At 40.9% G+C, this 18,127-nt stretch overlaps 1 protein-coding gene across 3 annotated transcripts in view; it reads left to right on the top strand.

Moving 5' to 3' along the window:
* The window catches only part of LOC122632110 (protein nubbin-like), a 93,619-nt gene that overhangs the window by 70,668 nt on the left and 4,824 nt on the right, over positions 1-18,127 (top strand). For 2 of the 3 annotated variants that reach the window (XM_043818591.1, XM_043818592.1), the window contains 3 exons: positions 1,267-1,323; positions 16,363-16,499; positions 16,999-17,403. In XM_043818591.1, the coding sequence (XP_043674526.1) occupies positions 1,267-1,323; positions 16,363-16,499; positions 16,999-17,403 (599 nt within the window). The remainder of the gene's footprint in view (positions 1-1,266; positions 1,324-16,362; positions 16,500-16,998; positions 17,404-18,127) is intronic. The other variant, XM_043818593.1, reaches the window with a different exon arrangement.

Below are 18,127 nucleotides of genomic sequence, written 5' to 3'. Positions count from 1 at the left end.
TTTTTCTTTTATCGAGTGCTCGGGGCGTTATTACACTTGCGTCTAATGTGCACCAGAAAAAGTCGAACGTTCGCGGACTATAATTAGATAGATATCCGCACGAGGCCACCGTTCATATTTAATGTAAGCGTGTGCCAGTTTCTAAAGACAGTCCTTCGTTCAATAATGAAGCGATCGCATCAAGGATGTTACATTGTTCGCGTCGCCTTATTTCTTCTTCGGCGCGGTCACCTAAATGGAAAGACATTTCGTTATCGACACCGTACCATTTCTCTCTGTATTTTTCTTATTTATCTACCGTCCATTTGCGAGGGTTAGGAAACTCCGAATGTCGTCCAGCGTCTACGGCGAAGACGCGAGGAGGAGCGGAAAGGTGGGATTATCTGAATACAGTCGTTTCGGGGGTGAGTTGCGACCCCCCAGGGTGTAGTAGGTGGCCGCCCTTAGGGTCGGTCACATCGGCGAGCCACCCTACCGGTGCTCCGCTGACGTATGGTGGTCATCTTCTCACCGAATTACCACCATCTTCTTTTTCCTCGGTCGACGTTCTCTCCCAGGAAGGGTCCATCAAATAGATTATTTGAATATCGATCGATCGAACGAGACCGCGGACAATGGACGGACTATCGTTCCTCTCCTACGTTCTCCTCTTTCAAGAAATTGCACTCGTGAAAAGGACCGAAAGTGATTTAGCATAATTCGAAGGAACTATCTCGGAGTTCCATCCGTACGTATGGCTTAATCAGTCCGAATGTGGCTATCTCGAAAGTCGTTATTCATGCGGGATAACCTCTGTCGAGGGTGTTACCCGTAAGGATTAACGTAAAATGGAAAGGAGCTGTATATCTCTGTCAGAAATCTTGGTCTCATTGCGGAAGGGGAAGCGTGCGACCGAACGTTCTTTAATTAAATCGAAAAACCAGTCCTTTCGATCGAACGCATGAATAGAGTTTTTTCGTGTGTGCAGATTTCGCGTAGGACGGAGTTTCGCGAGGTCGAACCAATGACGAATCAATCCTCGGGATAAAAGGAAGGGGAAAAGGAAAGAAACTTCGTGGGCCTTTCTTTTCTAAAATCACGTTCGACTCGTCGTCGAGCTAACTCATAAATACGGATGCGCGCGTGACTGTCGCGCGAGTCCTTTTGAAATGGTGTCCCGTCAATTTGAAAGGGGCGGAGGGGGAGGGGGAAACGAAAGGGAAAAGTTTCTTCGTCGAGTTTTAACGAAACGTCACTAACGAGAGCCCGTTGCACTTTTTGTTGCAGCCAGCGACGCGCTCGGCCGAATCGATAAGGAGCCAGCCTCGCCGGAATCCATACAAGGTGAGTTTGCACGGAGAGTTTCATCGTCCGTCTGTCGTGTCCGCTCCTTCTCGATAAGATTAACGTACGAAACGCGTTTAACCTTCGAATAGCCGGAACATAAATTTTCCAAACGAATAATGCCTCGCCTCTCCACGCCACGGCGAGTTCGAGCCGAAGGACGACTCATCGAATCGAACGATGCGCGAGTCTCGCCCTTCCCTTCTTACCTTTCCTTTTGATTTTCAGATGTGCCACGACAAGAACAATTTCCGATTAACTTTCTCGTGAGCGTCTCCAATCGGAATTCAAAAGCGAACAAACGCAAAAGAGAAACGACAGACGAACGAAAAAACCATCACTCCGACTACTACCTAATTTATGCGCTTGCGATCGATTCCATCGAAGGTTGTACAAACCTAATTGAAATTAAAAAGAAAATGAAAATTCGTTCGGTGATTATATTCATGGACCAGATACCTCTGATTTTTTTCTCTCGTTTCTTAAAGATAACAACTTCTTCGTGATCATCCAAAGTTCACGACTACTCGGCTAATTCTTTTCCACGTAAAGTATGTCATAAAGACAATTACATTCGTTGAGTACCGCCCTACGGCTTCTCGGAGCTTTGTCATTTGCCTCGAGGAATTCTTTCGCGGCGTATAACCGACCTTTTAACATCGGGCATTATCCTGGTTGCTCACGGCAGGCAAAGTCCGAGGAGGGTCGGTCAAATCGCTTGAATTTTTGTCAGCGTCGTAAAACTGTGCTCACGGATTTCGCGAAAATTCCCATCTTTTCGTCTGTCATCGTTTTTATTATACGTTTCTTCGGAGACGTAATTGATAGACATTTTCTATTCGTGGAACTTGTAAACTTCGGTCGCAGAACGACCGATTCAAAGCAACAAATTCTCACGGACTTCTGTTATATATGAATTAATCGCTCGTTATATCCGCGCGTTAGTTCCTTCAGTATTATTTGTAATCGTTTATTCCAAGAATATGATCGTCCTGTTCCATTGAACATTTCTTTCATGAACACGTGCCGAAGCGTTACAAAGGCGTGACGTTGTACCGTTAAAGAAAGATGACGTTAATGGAACGTGCGATAAGAAATTATCTTTATCGGTAAAAGTATAGCTCAACTCATGCGTAAAATTTTATCCACCGTTTCACTCTCGATTGAGTGATATCTATTTAGTTTGAAAATAACTTGATCTTCCTTCGTGAAAACATGGTATGAGCATTGGTTAAAGAAAAAAAGAAAAAGAAGAAAAAGAAAAAGGAATAATAAGAAAAGGAAGGAAGGAAAAAGAAAAAGAAAAGAACAGAAAATTCGAGGAACGATGTTTCGAATCGGCGATCGATCGAATCGATGGATTCGAAGGAAGCGATCGACGGGGAAGAAACGAAAGTACGGAAACGTGGAGGAGCTTCGAGCAAAAAAGTTTCCACCAGGGCAGGACTCTGGGAAAGTCTGAGAACCGGTCGTAAGCAGGATACTCCTCGTTTCTGTTCGTAGCTCTTCGACGTTGGTAGGTATCTGCCTACGACGAAACGAACGAGACAAATGGAGAAACAAGAAAGTAATCAGCGAGTTCGAAAAGGCGCGTCGGTGGGGTGATGATGACGGTAACGGCGCAACGTTGAGGGACGATGGAAAAGAGAGAAAGAGAGAGAGAGAGAGAGAGAAGAGTAGGTAGAACAGATCATCTTGAACCTGTGTTTTACTTTATAGCATTTAGCCCGTTGTTTGTCTTATTGCTATTAGCCTCGGCCAATTAGTAATTTTATTTTTAATGTGGATTCCATGAATCGGGCCCACTGTGAACGCGCATACGAGAGAGGGAGTGCGAGCGAGGCCAAGCGAGGCCAAGCGAGAAGGTTCACAGAAGAAGAGAGAAGAGAGGAGAGAGAAAGAGAGAGAGAAAGAGAAAGAGAGAGAGAGAGAGAGAGAGGAGGGATTAGAAGAACGGAGTAGGGGGTACGCAATACGTAGGATGCTCGGAAGGAGGGGGCATGTCATTAGGAGTCATTAATATCACGGACCTCTGTAATTTGACACACTTCCGATAGCCTAGCGCCACCACCGCCGCCACCACCGCCACCACCCGCTCCATTTTTTTTTCTTCACTGGACCCCCTTTACCACCGTCCTCCTCTTCTCCCTCTCTCTCTCTCTCTCTCTCTCTCTCTCTCTCTCTCTCTCTCTCTCTCTCTCTCTGTTTCTCTCTCGCGAATAAGCACGTCGGGAACGCTGAAACCATCGACGAAACTTCGTCGTGAATGCTGTGCCTGCGATATTCGTGTCATTTCAAATGGACCGACAGTGATTCTCAACCGTTTCTTCCTTCGAAGGATCTATCGTCCATCTTACACATTCTACGAAACATCTCGAATGTCGATAATTAACCAGCAACGGTACCAAGATGATAATACCGCATACGGGTGCCAGCTGCTCGATCTTCATCGATCAAAGTCGAATCGATTGACTCGTTGCAAAATCTCATGCTCGCTGTGAGTCAACGCGTCGCAACGGATGAAGCCAAGATCAATATGATTTGCGGATGCTAATCGAATCGCTAATCGTTTATTCCTTGATCGTACTGGCACACCTGTTCGACCTATATGGTCACTCTAAAGATTCCTTTAACGCGAACTTCATGGAAATCTTAGGTTGTGCGGTTCGAAACGAGCACGTCTCTCATCATACTTTATAATATCTTTACGATATCTAAGAATAATCGATGTCGTATAATAATTGAATTAAAAATCTATCAGAATCGAGAAGTAAAATTTTACTAAGTATCTTCGATTTTTTGCGAAGCATATATATATATACCTATCGAGTAATATACAATTTCCCTTCACCTTTACCATTTTACCGTTCACCTGTCGATCGTTATCCATTGAAATCGATATCACTATTCAGCACGTCGGAGGCGGTAATTTAATATCGCGAATTCCTATTCCTTCCAGTATACGTAAACTGCTTTCACCGGCAAGGCACGTTACTATAATGTCGAGAGAAGCGAACGATAAGATCGTAGATAAAGTTATTGATCGCAAATTAGCCTTTCGTATATCATGGTCCGAGTTGGAATTTCAGCCAAGTCTCATAGAACTAAAACTAAACGATGAATTTGAATCGAGCTCGAAGCTCGTTTTAACGAAAAGTAAAAACGATCGGACGAAATCAAAAACGAAAGGAGAAAAGAATCCGCGGAATCTCGAAGAATCGCATCGGAAAAACTTCTGTAAAGAGTTTTGAATCGAAGGAAAGGATAGAGTTAGAGAAGAAGAGAAATCCTAAGAACCGATGCGATCGGTTTCACTTGGAATGCAAACGATCTTTATGATAAAGTCGCGAGAAATCGGTTTGCTCGCAAGGGTACGAGCCTATAATACGTCTTCCTGGTGACTTTGTTATTCAAATTTGAGGAGAAAGAGTGAGAATCGGGGACGAGATGACCATGGAAAACCGCTTTTGAATACCCAAGCGTTCTCTAACCCTCGATACCAAAACGGAACTTCACGCTTCGAGTCCTTCAACGTTCAGTTTTCTACTTACGATAAACGCGTAAAAACTTCAATCTATAATTGACATCGAATTTTTACGAATATTATAAAATCATATTAAAATCACGATAGCGATCTATATTCTCTATGCTCACCAAAATATGGAACTCCTTTTGAGCTTTATCAAATATTTTCGGTAAAGTGGTCACTTTGTTATTCGAATCGAGGGTGACGATGTGAACCTCTCTCCTGAATGCTAAAAAGTCGTCCCTCAACCCCGATGCTCTCTACCACCTACCCTTTTATCCTCTTTTCGATTCATGCCTCAGGTTTAAAGGGAGACGAAAGCAAATTCAAATTTCGTGGGACGGCTTTCTCAGGGATTTTTATACATTACTGTGGTTATCCACTGCGAAATATCTTGTAAACGGAATACGTTGATCTTTCCGAGTCGTAACTAGCTGTAAAAGAAGAAGAAGAAGTAGAAGAAGAAGAAAAAAGAAAGAGATACATCAGGCTCTTCGATTAAGAGAGATTAATCGTCTCGCCCACTCGAAAAATAAAAACGATTTAAAAAACAAAAAAAAAAAGTATGAAAGAAACTCGTGAGAAGAACGGCAAATGGGATTAAGAAGCAAAAGGAAGAAAGGGAGGGAAGATATTTATGAAAATGGCAGCGATCGACGAGTGGGTGACGACGCCATTGTTGCTCGTTCCATAAAAGACTAGCAATTAGCAATTAAACCAATAACTCTGCAATTGGTGATTCCATTAATGGACACGACGTTCCCACAGAGGACGAACGTTTTTCACTGTTTTTCTTACTGATCCCCTGCTGTCGAGCCGTACAATTGCTTGATAAACGTGTATAATAAGAACTGACCTTTTTCTTTTCATTGATCGCTTTCTTCATTATTCAATTCCCTTAAGCTAATTTTTAATCTCAATTTTATTAAATTCTGAAAACGATAAAGTTTATCGATAAAATTCATACTCGTCGAACGGGCATTGAAAGTCTTCAAAAAAAATTATAATTTAATTAATCAACGAAATAATCGATTGACCCTTTCTTAGAATCACGATAGGTCAGGAAAAAAGAAAGAAAAAAAATACCAACTCAAATCTTGCCACTCATCAGCCTGTTGCAGCGTTACTCCCTTAGAACCGGACTTGGTGGCCGTATAAAAAAAAGCTAGAGGGTTGCACCCCTTGAGAGATAGCATATATATATGTATGTACAAGGATACTCGGTACAATCGCGTGCTGTCGAAGAACACGATGGTAATTGATTATAATAAGCAACGAGTAAGGAAGAACGAAAGGAAAAAAGAAATGAGGGAGCGTAAACTAGTCGATCTTATCGAAGGGTGCTGAATAACACTTAAATGTCCATTTAATTAACAAATCTTTCTCTTTTCATTTTCACCTTTAAGATCGAATTTCTCACGAGTTCAAAAATTCGTCGGATATCGAAAATATTTCCTTTTTTCGTAGACGAAGCAAATGAAATTAAAAACACGTATCTCTCGGGTAACATTATGTTTAGAGTAGAAGAAAAAGAAAACTATGAAAACTTTTTTTTTAAAAAGGTTATTAACAAAGACCGGTAGAGAAAGGCGAAAGGAGGTTGGAGAAAGAGACGAACAGGAGTGCCGACAGCGGGGGCGTTCGATAATTTATCGTCTTCATTTGGCCGCGTCCATATTTATTACGTCGTTACGAACAATATGGCGCCTATTAAGCGAAATACGAGCTTTAACCTCGCGTCAAATCGAATTAATATTGTGTTAGTACTCTAACACGTTCTTGCACATCTAATCCTAAGATACCTTCGATAATAAGCTTAATAAATATTGATTGTTTAATTAATGTATAATCGTTGGCGTAGGGGACAATGCGTACTATCGGCAGTTCGTTGGTACGCCCACTTTAAGCTACGGTTAATTTATGATCCGTTCATTTTCTCTATCGTGAGGAAACAGCGCTCTCTTACGCGCGACTTTTCATTCGTTTAATTGCCGATCATACGAGCCAAGGGAATTGAAGATTTCTGAAGAAGGGAGAACAACTTTGTCAAGGAAAGGAAAGTTATCTATCAAACGGTATCGTTATTCGCGAGAATAAAACATACACAGAAAATAAACTAAAAGGACACGCGAAGAAATCGAGAAAACGTATTTCATAGCTATTTGCTATAAGAAAGAGGAAATTATCAATAACAAATCAAATATATAATCATTGATATGCTTTTAAAAGACAAGTCTATATACTAATAAATTGTACGCACGATACGTAACGTAACATTGCCTCTTTATAATAAAGGTAAGGGGAGAAAAAAAGGAAGAAAGGAAGGAAAGGGAAGAAGGAAAGAAGAAAGAAAGGTAGGAAGGAAAGAAGGAAGGAGAGACGCGGCTCTCGTTATTCCCGCGTCTTTCCTCGAAGATCTTTTACGCTTCTGCAGAAACCCGATAACCTCGTCAGCTATTAAGCCAGAACCGTGCAGCTTCGTAAAAGGAAGGAAGGGAGGGTAAAGGGCGAGCCGGTAACAATGGAAGTAAAGGTCCGGACGCGTTTGCTATAAGAGAAAGCAAGAGAGAGAGAGAAAGAGAAGGAGAGAGAGAAGGAGAGAGAGAGAGTGATGTCTCGATGTTCGGGAAAGAGAGAAAAAGGCGCTACTTGGCTGTTACCTTCGTTGGATGATCGTCATCTTACGAGAATGCAAGAAGCGTCGATGCCGAGGTGAAGATATTTTCTCGACGGTTAAGCGCGACCCTTCTCCCTCTCTCTCTCTCTCTCTCTCTCTCTCTGTTCATTGCCATCCTCCTCGTTTCTCGAGAAATCTCCTTCGATCGCAATTACCGTATTTTATGACGCTATGCCGAAATGTAACTTACGATCGGGATTGGACGATCGAAGAAGGAGATACTGTCGCTATATGCATCCTCCCTTATCGTTAACCGATTTGATTGATGTTACGAAAGGATAACTAACGTTAACGAATAAATTCAAAGATTTTTCAAATGAAAAGAAAAAGAAAAATAAGAGAAAAGGATTTACGATGCGAAAGAAACAACCGATTCAGATCTTACGTTCCTAATTGATATTTTCCGGAGAAACAGAGTCATCGTCTAGACATCGTAATTGTAGCGAAAGGACAAAGGGCGACGTTTCGAACGGCAAACGTCTCGTCGTTATGTCCTTTAAGAAACGGACCTCGAATGATGGCTTTACGGCGGCAAACGATCAAACTCTGGCAAAACGAAGATGCACCGGGAATAATTAAAGTTATTAAATGGACCGATTTTCGATCGTTGGAAGCAGCTATAAAATTGATAATTGGTTTAATACGCCATCTCGCTCAAAACTTTACAAGGACCACCCTTAAACCGTTAAACTTCGAAAGGAACTCGCACGAGTGTTGAAAAAATTCGATGACCTTGTATTTATGAATGAAGGGAATGAGAAATAACGACTATTCCTTTTACGAAACAATGGACAATTTATAAAAAAAAAAAAGGAAAAAAGTTTATACGACAGGGAGAAAAGTGAAAAAGCTAATGAAAAAAATCTCTGCGGAGGGCCGATAAGCTTGAGGGTATTTCACACTCGGTCAACCCTTGTATCGCGAAGGGCGCTAATGTAGCGTTATTTAACTCGGTTAGATGTCCTCCCCCTTTTTTGTGCTGGACGACCGACTCGTTCTCCAAGAGCCCCAGGAAAAATCCGGGGGTGCTCGTCGTCCCGTGAAAACACCGCGAGGGCGGTGACACGCATAAAGTAGCAACCAGTTCCGGTTTATGTCGTCAGGTGGAAATAGAAGAGCTGAAAATTTTTGATACGCAGGAGTGCCGTTCACTCGAGTCAACTTTTACATTTAATCGATTATTCTTATTGGAAAATGATATATATAAATATATATTTTTTTTATAAATTTAAAAAAATGTGAAGACAAAAAATTCAGATATAGTTTCGAAAAAAATCTCACAAGATTTCTTTTTAATATAATCTGAAAAAGTGTTTCATTTGTAAAGGAACGAATATCAAGGTTGGTATGTAGCACGTGCCAGAAAGCAATATCTGCCGAATGCGTTAAGGAAGTCGCATACATCGAAGTCACTACAGCGTGAAAATAGAATGTAAAGTGTTCGCAAGGACTCTCCCGTCTCGAACTGACCGCCGGGTCTGCCTACGGCGCATATATAAGGGGTGCTTTCTACTGGGGGGGTTGGTTTGACGTGTATGACGTGCCGTCCACGTGACCAGCCTACCAAGCTGACAATCACTGCCCAGAACTACGCAGGATGAATCTTAAATATGGGATATTCAAATAATCTTGGCGTTACCCTCTCTTTCTCGTTTCTCGTCTTGTCGATTTTTCGAGGCATGAAGACTATCGACTACCATGAGACGAAAATAATACGGAGAGTCCCTTTTCTCCGAGTATCGATTAATCTTCGCAAAACCTTCATATCTTTGATATATATATATATACATCCTTACATGCATATATATTAGAACGGTATGTCTTTTATACATATATACACATATATACGTATGGAAAAGAAATATATTTTTGATTTTATCTTTATCTTACTTTTAAATATAAAAGCATTGAAATAAATTAAAAACATTATATCGAAATTTGTATGACTCGAACGTTTTCAACGAATACAAGTCCGATAGAAAACACGAAGAAGTGTCGATAGTGAAGAGCATGCAGTTCTATCATATCATACATCACTGCCAGGCGAGAAGAGGGCTTCCAATACCAAATACAGTCCGCGTGCGACTATGGAAGTTGTACGAGAAAACCTTCTCTTTTATATGCATAGCCTCATTTCCTTATCGGAAATTTACGGCGAACGCGATGACTCGACTTTGCAATTTCCCGTGGTACTACGATCGATGTCATACAACTATCATTCCATAAGAATTTTCTTTCGATCAAGAAAAAGGAAAAAAAAAAAAAAAAGAAAAATAACAAAAAATAAAATATCACTTCTTTCTATAGAAGACTTAGGTTCTTCGTCGAAAGGCTCGAAGCATCTGTGCGATCATCTTTCCTTTCGAAGCTGCGTTATGGACCGTTATGCGGCACGTAGGTGGATATATTGCGGTGCCGACTCGCGCGTTTACCCTATGGGCACGTGCCAAAGCATGAGGGGGCTCACGATCATACACGTGGGTTGTGTCTGTGTTTCATTATAACGGTAGCTATCGACAACGATGACTACGATGATTTAACTGTTATCTACGTTAGAACTAGTTATGTCTACATCTGCCTCACATAACTCCACGATCCTTTCCCTTTCATCGAGGATCAAATCTCGACAATTTTCTTCTTACTTTATTTCAATATGAAATATTGCTATAAAGTTTAAAGAAAAAGCAAGAAAAAAAAAAAAAAAGGAAAAACAGAACATATTTCTTTGGGCATCCTTATTCGCGCGCCATTTTTTTCAAGAATACATCTGCCAAGGGATTGCTCCAATGCCATCAGGGATATTCAAAAAGGGGTGTAGCAAATAGAAGACAGGCTTAAAAATCCGAAGAGAATCACAAAGAGGCGGAGACGGACGCGTGCCTGACGTCCATACAATCCAATATATCTACATACGGAACACCCATATTTCTTATAAGCATCATATATAAGTATATCTCATAAATATTACTTTACACAAATATTAATTTAAATGATAATTCAATAATCTCTTTGTTAATTTCAACAAGATTTGATTGATCTTTGAAAATCTGATATATCTCGTTAGGAATAATCTTTAAAATGGCGCTAGTTTGCATGAGTTGCGCATAGAAACATCGAGGATACGCTTAAACGCGTAAACCACGGCCGGTTACACAACCATAAGCAGCATGTATTCGTGTGCGTAAGCAAGGATGAAAGAGAAAAGAAGAGGTGGGACACGTGCCTTTGGTAGCACGCGACTAACCTAACGGTTTTAGACTCACCCCACGGCACGCTCGAAAACCAGTCCACCCCTTCTCTTTCCCTCTCTCGTCACCCTTGCCGTCACCGCGGCCGCGACGGTAGAAGCGACGGTAGTAACGCCGCTGCAAAACACGCTGGAGGAAACACTGTTATTCTATTGGCTCGAATCCGTCCCCTTCGTTCGTTCCCCTTTCGATAACACGCTTTCCTCGCCTGCAGCCTCCTCCTCGACGACTCGATAGAAATGGTACAAACACACCCGGTATATGTCCGGACAATAGTTTACCCGTTTAGCTTCTTCCTACCAGTCATATACTGCTCTCTATCACCGCCATGTTTAATCCTCAAAAACTATCAAATAAATTAATAAGAGAAAGAAATATACAAAAAAGAGAAATGATTACGAATTTTCATCATTATTTAACATTAGATTATAATCATGACAATTTTTATTTTTACTCATCACTTCGTATAAACGGTGGAACAATAATAAGTTTCATCGATCATCAAGTTTTACAAAGTAATATTAAAAGAAAATTTGATTTGACTGAAATTTCATTTGTCTCTTTTATCGTTAAATAATATTTCTGCGACCATGGGTATTCTAATACACGAGATCGACGAATTTTACATCCGATTAAACGAACGTGAACAACGTGGGTCGTCATTTCGTTCGGATGCATTCGAAGAAACTAAAATAAAATAGAAGTGAATTCGATTTGAAATTTGATGCTTGTCTGCATCGCGATTAGGATCTTCGCGAGAATGGAAACGATCCTAGAGAGAGCTCTCAATCGAATGACGCTAGACCTTAATAAAATCGTAAGTCGGTTGACAGACGATGCGTACAGAACGGAATAATACGAGTGAATTCCTCCCCCGTCAGTTCGGGGTTGCTCGTATTGTTGTCGCCTTTACGTAAGAATACCGAAGGAAGGACGACACGGAGGCAGATGCCGCTTAAACTTTCCACCACGTTAAAGAACGACCAAAAAAGAAGGAAAAGGAAAGAAGGAAAAGTTCTGATGACATTGTGAATGCTTTTAATAATGCTATCTCCACCCTACTATTAGGATGATAGTTCACAAACTGAAAAAATCGAATCAACCGATTATATGAAACCATATGAAACGATTGAAAGAATCGAAAATCTTTGATTATGATATTTCGAGCTCGAGCAAACTTTTTTATAAAGTTCTTTGCAACCTTTACAAATGAAAATGAAGAAAGAAAAACATTTGTTCTTTCGACGAATATACATTTAACACATTAACACTGTTATACCTCTCACGGAATAAGACAAAGAAGTTAATTTCACACGAAAGAAGTTCATTTTACCGAGCAGAACCATGAATTACCTATCTTCTCTTGCGCTAATTACAATGGTAGGTCCAATTACGGAACGAAGAATCACCGAGAAGGAGCTTGAAGAATGCAAAGAAGAATGGCGAACGAAAACCGTGCAAAAAGTGAAATATCTTAAGAGAGAAGTAAGGAAGATGGAAAGGAAGGAAGGAAGGAAGGAAGGAAGGAAGGAAGGAAGGAAGGAAGGAATGAAATGGAATGGAATCGAAAGGAATGGAATGGAATGGAATGGAATGGAATGGAATGGAATGGAATGGAATGGAAGAAGGAAGAACGGGCTGTGTTAGAAAGAACGAGGGATGCAACCGCGAAATCGAGCCGAGCCGTGAAAATAACGATTTCTCCTTTGTGACGGCGTTCGTCAAACCGAGAAGAGATGAGAGAAGAGGAGAGGAGAGGAAAGAAGAAGAAGAAGAAGAAGAAGAAGAAGAAGAAGAAGAAGAGAAGCCGGTTTCACCACCGAAGGTGAGGTCCTCCGTGACTCGTCGATATTTTTCCTGAGCTGCGCGTCCGGAATCGATATTTTATGTAGATCACGCGTAAAAGGGAAACACGCCCTCGTCGCTCGGCCACTATTCTCGCCTTGGCGAACAAAAACATCCTCCTCGGATCCCACGCGAGAGAAGACGAGTTTCGGTACGAACGAAGAAAACGACAACAGAGATGACTCTTTGGAGAAGGGGAAATGGTGAAAGAGGAAGAAAAAGTATAAAAGAGAAACGAAACGTGCTATCGATGAATCTTTGTACGCGCACTCTCAGAATTCATTCAGAAAATTGAAATTTTTTTCTCGCCTCTATTCATACGATAATTTTGACGAATTAAATATACGCGTTTGCTTACTTACAAGCCGAGATTAGATCAACTTTTTTCCATTTTGAAATTAATATTCCAGCTCGTTTCTTAATTATTACTTGCTTACTGATACCTACGAAGAGTACTGATATTTATTAAGTTTTTAAAAATATGTAACAAGTCATGAAAGTTAATAAGAAATAGACAGGAAAGAAATAACATTCAACGTGAAAAAGTAACACGCACGATTCAGGTGCAGCATTGTCCGATCTTATCACCTGACGTACGTACGAGCAGGGTGCATTTTCGAATGACGAGTTTCTCGTATAAAGGTCAGATCGTCGACTGCTTTTCATTGAGTCTCGTGAAAAGATATAAAAAGGGAGAAAAAGTAGAAGCTAAGGTCAAAGACACCATCCGCTTCGAATAATGCGGAAAAATAGCGCAACGATCGAATGCGCCCAGCTGCAGAGCCCTCCTACAAAACGGACCCTGTGTATTGTGTAACATTCGTGTGCATACTTACTAAGAACGAATTTTTAGGATTGGATATGCGTGAGAATGTGCGTAGGTGATGGATAGACGATCGTCCTGTCGCTCGTACAAACGTTAAACGGACTTCAATAGTTTGAAATTGGATGGGCATTGCCATTGGATGAACGCGTCGTAAAATTTTGAACGTTGAACTATGTGAAAAATTGTCTCTATACCTACGCAACTTTACCGTGAGATAGAATCGTATTTTCGCTTGTTAACGAATAACGAAAAAAAAAAAAAAGAAAAAGAAAAAACGGTTCGAAAAATTTTTCAAAACTTCGAATGTGTTTTCTTCAAGGAAACAACGGTCGTTTCGTTTCTGTATTGGTACGTAACACGTGAAAGAAAGAAAACGTGACGGTTGCCTTATCTTACGTTGGTACGAACGCACATCTAGATGTTACCCTCGCACCTGGTTACGCACCGTCAGTTATTTTCTATGTCAGGTCTTTCGAGAAACGCGGAACAACGCGAGCCCTTCTTAAAAAAGGGTAGAATGCGAGAACGAAGAGAAATCGCCCCAAAAAACCATTCCGATCCCCTCCTTGCACGGTCTCTATCTCTTACCTTCCCTCTTCTTTTGCCGCGAATCGAGGAATTCGGTAGAGCTTCTCACGGCAAGAAAAGTTGAATTTTAGATAGAGGAGGACTTTTTTTTCGAAGGGAGACGACGTAAATTTGGGAAGAAAAAGAAATAAAAAAAAAAAAGCAAAAAGTCTCTGCATAGGTGTATATTCACTGTACACGTACGTAACGCACACACATACACGTGCATTTAATCCCGTAAGAGAACGGATGAAATGACGGTTGGCTTATCTAAGATACTGAACTTCTAATACGATATTTGTGTGCATTTGCCATGAACACCTGGCGATGCGCGAGCATTATTTTTCTATCGATCCATCGTATCTTTTTTTTTCTTTTTTTGTCTATCTTGCCTCATTCGCGTTAAAGATGAAACGACCACATGTGTTTCCTTTAGAAATATCTACCTCATTCCCCGATGCGATTCTCACGAAAAAAGCGCAATTTTGATAGAAAAATAAGGGTCATGGAAAATGCAAATTTAAAGGGGAGGGGGAAAGAAGGAGAGGAAAAGCTGCACGTATAAAAGTTACCGTGTAAGTACCTGCTTTCCCTACTTTTGAAAAATAGGAAAGATACGTAAGAGCGCGAGAGGACGAGTAAAACGAAGTTTTATAGAGAATCGACCAATCCTGGGAGAACGCATTGAAACTTCCTGTCGATGCTGTCCTACCTGACCTGTCGATGCTTTTTTTACGATTCCAAGGGAATCAGGTAGGAAGGGAGACATGAGAGAGAGAGAGAGAGAGAGAGAGAGACAGAGGGAGGGAGAGAGAAAACGAGAAGAGGAGCAGAAATCGAGACTGCTCACCCAAAAAGTGGCGTCTCGGTGCTCAGAGTTCACAGGATTTTGAATTTTTTTTCCTCCCCAACGATCGTTCCTTCCTTACCTTGCAATCCCTCCCCACCATAGAGCCCGTTTCGCCAAGCTTTTTACGAGGTTTCGCCTTACTTTCTCACTCTTTTCGTTTCTCTTTTTATCTTCTGTCGGAATCCGAAGTCGATGGGAACGTCCGAGTGCCGTTCAAATGGCTGAGCAACTTCTCTTTTTAGTTCACTGACCCTCTACCTATTCCCTCTCGATATTTACCGTGATGATCAACTCGATCCTACTAATTTCTTCATTCGCTCTTACATTTCTTAAGTTTCTTAAGTCTGAAATTATCATGTACATTATTCTTATGACGTAAGAATGGAAAAAAAATGATTTTTACACGGAGAAAGTTCGCAGTCATATTTCAGGTATATACGGTTGCAACCCTATCGTAGAAAAAGATCTTTAAGCGTATCGAAGTAATTATTATTAAAACCGTTACGGTACGAAACGCGTGCCAAGCGTTGACGGAAAAAGCTCGTTTGCTAGAATCGACCGATCGGTTCCATTCTATATTGTTCGACGTTTCTACGTTGTGTTCGTACGATTTCCTAGAAGCAAACGCAACGGGGATGTGAGGGAGGTAGTCATAAGATATCTATGATGATGGATGCACGAAGGGTTGCTCCATGAGCAAAAGGGAGAGTAAAAAAAAAAGAATAGGTTCGAAAGGGTAAACCGATCCTCATTGGGCGGTATCGTTCGTCTACGAGAAGAGTCCCAACCAATCAAAGCTCCCCCATCGAAACATCGAAGAGCACGTGGTGTTAGCGATGTTGGTGGGGATGGTCCTTTCACCCTCCGGGTCGCGCTACTTTCGTTGCGTCATTCTAACATTCGTCCTGCATCGGTCCGTCGACGAAGATCCAAAGAACTTGTGCATTCGCGTTGGTGCTAATAATCTATCGAACGATTAATACAGAAAAAAAAAGAAGATAAAGAAAAAGAAGACACAATTTTTATTTCCTTAAGCACGCGTACGATATAGATACGGCATGAAATCGCATTTCTGGGAAAAGATCCGAACGATCGTTCGTCGCGATCGTTGTCGATCAAAAACGACGATTATTCGATGTTCCCCATGAACGTCTTCAAGATAAATTCGTGCTGGATCTCGAGAATCATTTCGATGTGATCACGAGGAGGATCACGAACAAAACCTCTGAGAGAAAAGAGGTTAACATGGTCTTCCTCGAAGACCCGAAAATGATCTTTACGGACATGCGCCTTCATGCCACCAGCACACCAACATCCACCCCAACGCGATACAGTGATCGTCATCGGAAGTATAGGCCACAGAACAACAATGACTGTACGATTGTAACGAAAATTGTTCTCTCTTCTATAGCAACAGTTTGTAGAAGAATACAAATTTCTAAATGAAATATTTCCGATCGCGATTACAATCTAATCTTTTCTTATTTCTTTTTATTCCAGATGCGGATCTACACGCTGAGGTCGAAGGAGCCGAGCTCAGTGGAGACGATCGAAGTATCACGAGTGATATTCAAGATGTCACCGACGCGAATCTCGATCACGATTCAATGGACTCGGATAGGGAAGCTCTTAATTTGGTTCGTAAAATTATTTATATTATACATATTACAAGCGATGCATTTCAAGGATATTGCGTTAATATTAAAACTTTCTTAAATTATCGAAGGGACAATAAAAAATAGAGAACTTTTTTAAGTTTAATATTTAAAAGAAAACGAAAGATCTGACATTTTAGTCGGGTTCTTAAGTGCGCAAAAAATGGTTGTGATCAATATTTGACAGTTAAATAAGAGAAGGGACTAGAAAGACGGAGAAGAAAAGAGGGATGTATTTTATAAAACATAAAAGAGAAAAATAAACTTTAGTGACCAATATCCTGACCTGGTCAAATGTAAACACAGCTTTATTCGACGTTGTTTATATAGCGTTATTAGCAAAGGCACCTTTTCTGATTCCACGTTATATCGTGAAATCTCACAGTATGAGAAAATTTGATGAAATTGATATTAATTAGTAACTTTCGAGACGAAATAAGATAAAACGGGTTTCAAGAAAATCGATAAATCTGTGTTATAGGTCACTGATGTATCACATCGTAATAGTAGCAGTGGCACCAGCGGCAGTTCATCTTCGCCAAGTTCTGCAGTGAGTAGTCAATTGACTGGTACGCATCAGCAACAGCAGCAGCAACAACAACAACAGCAGCAGCAGCAGCAGCAACAACAACAACAACATACGAGCACGCAAAACAGTGGAAGCTCACAGGCTGCGTTGGCGGCTCAATTGGTCGGTCAACAATTGTTAATGCATGGATCTCTCGGTACTCTCGGGCCTCAAGAGATTCAAGCCCTTGCATCGACCCTGCAGCAACAACAACAATCGCTGCAACAACAACTGCAGCAATTTGCTATGTTTCAGCAAGCCAATCCTGCAGCGGCTGGGCAACTTCCGGCACAAGCACAATTTTTCTTGCAAAATCAAGTAAGTAAATTTTTCTTTCTTTTCTCCTTACTTCTCAATCCTCTTCTGCCTATTACAAAATTACCTACTCAATACGAATTCGATCGGCGAGTCCTGAAATCGAGGCAAATCCGCGACGATTCAAAGAACAAGCTTGCTATCTGATCGAGGGCTGATCTGAAGGGAAGCGAACGTCTTATTCTTCGAAGACGGTTCGTTTGATTCGACATCCAGATAAACGTCTGCTGCTGGCACAAAGGGACAAAATTTCTTCCTTTCTCTCGTTCCAACTTCATTCGATTACAATTTCGGCGCGTTTAATAAAGAGATTACGATTAATTTTAATGAAATGATATATGATGTTGCTTACGTATGTATCTGCATACATATAGTTATATACTACAGTAACTTATTCGATATAATGTAAAAATCTATAGAAGATCCGTAAAAGATTATTCTTTTTCAAAAAAAAAAAGAAATAAAACGGACAAAGATACGCATATATCTCACGCGAAATCGTAAAGATTTCTTAAGAACATTCGTCGATCATTTCTACCACCACCGCCGCAATCTTTTTGTTAAGAAAAAGATCTTTCGCATCGAATCGAGAAAAATCGATTCATTATATCCGGAGATACGTTGAAAAACGACCCTCCTTCCTGGATACCCGCGGTGGGCATCTCTCCTCCCTTCCTTGTGCCCTTCCTTCGAACGATTCTGAATGGGCCCAGGTTCAGCATTTAGG

This window comes from Vespula pensylvanica, chromosome 9 (assembly GCF_014466175.1).
Source record: "Vespula pensylvanica isolate Volc-1 chromosome 9, ASM1446617v1, whole genome shotgun sequence".
In the NCBI taxonomy this organism is placed as follows: Eukaryota; Metazoa; Arthropoda; class Insecta; order Hymenoptera; family Vespidae; genus Vespula; species Vespula pensylvanica.
This window is presented reverse-complemented; position numbering and strand designations above follow the sequence as displayed.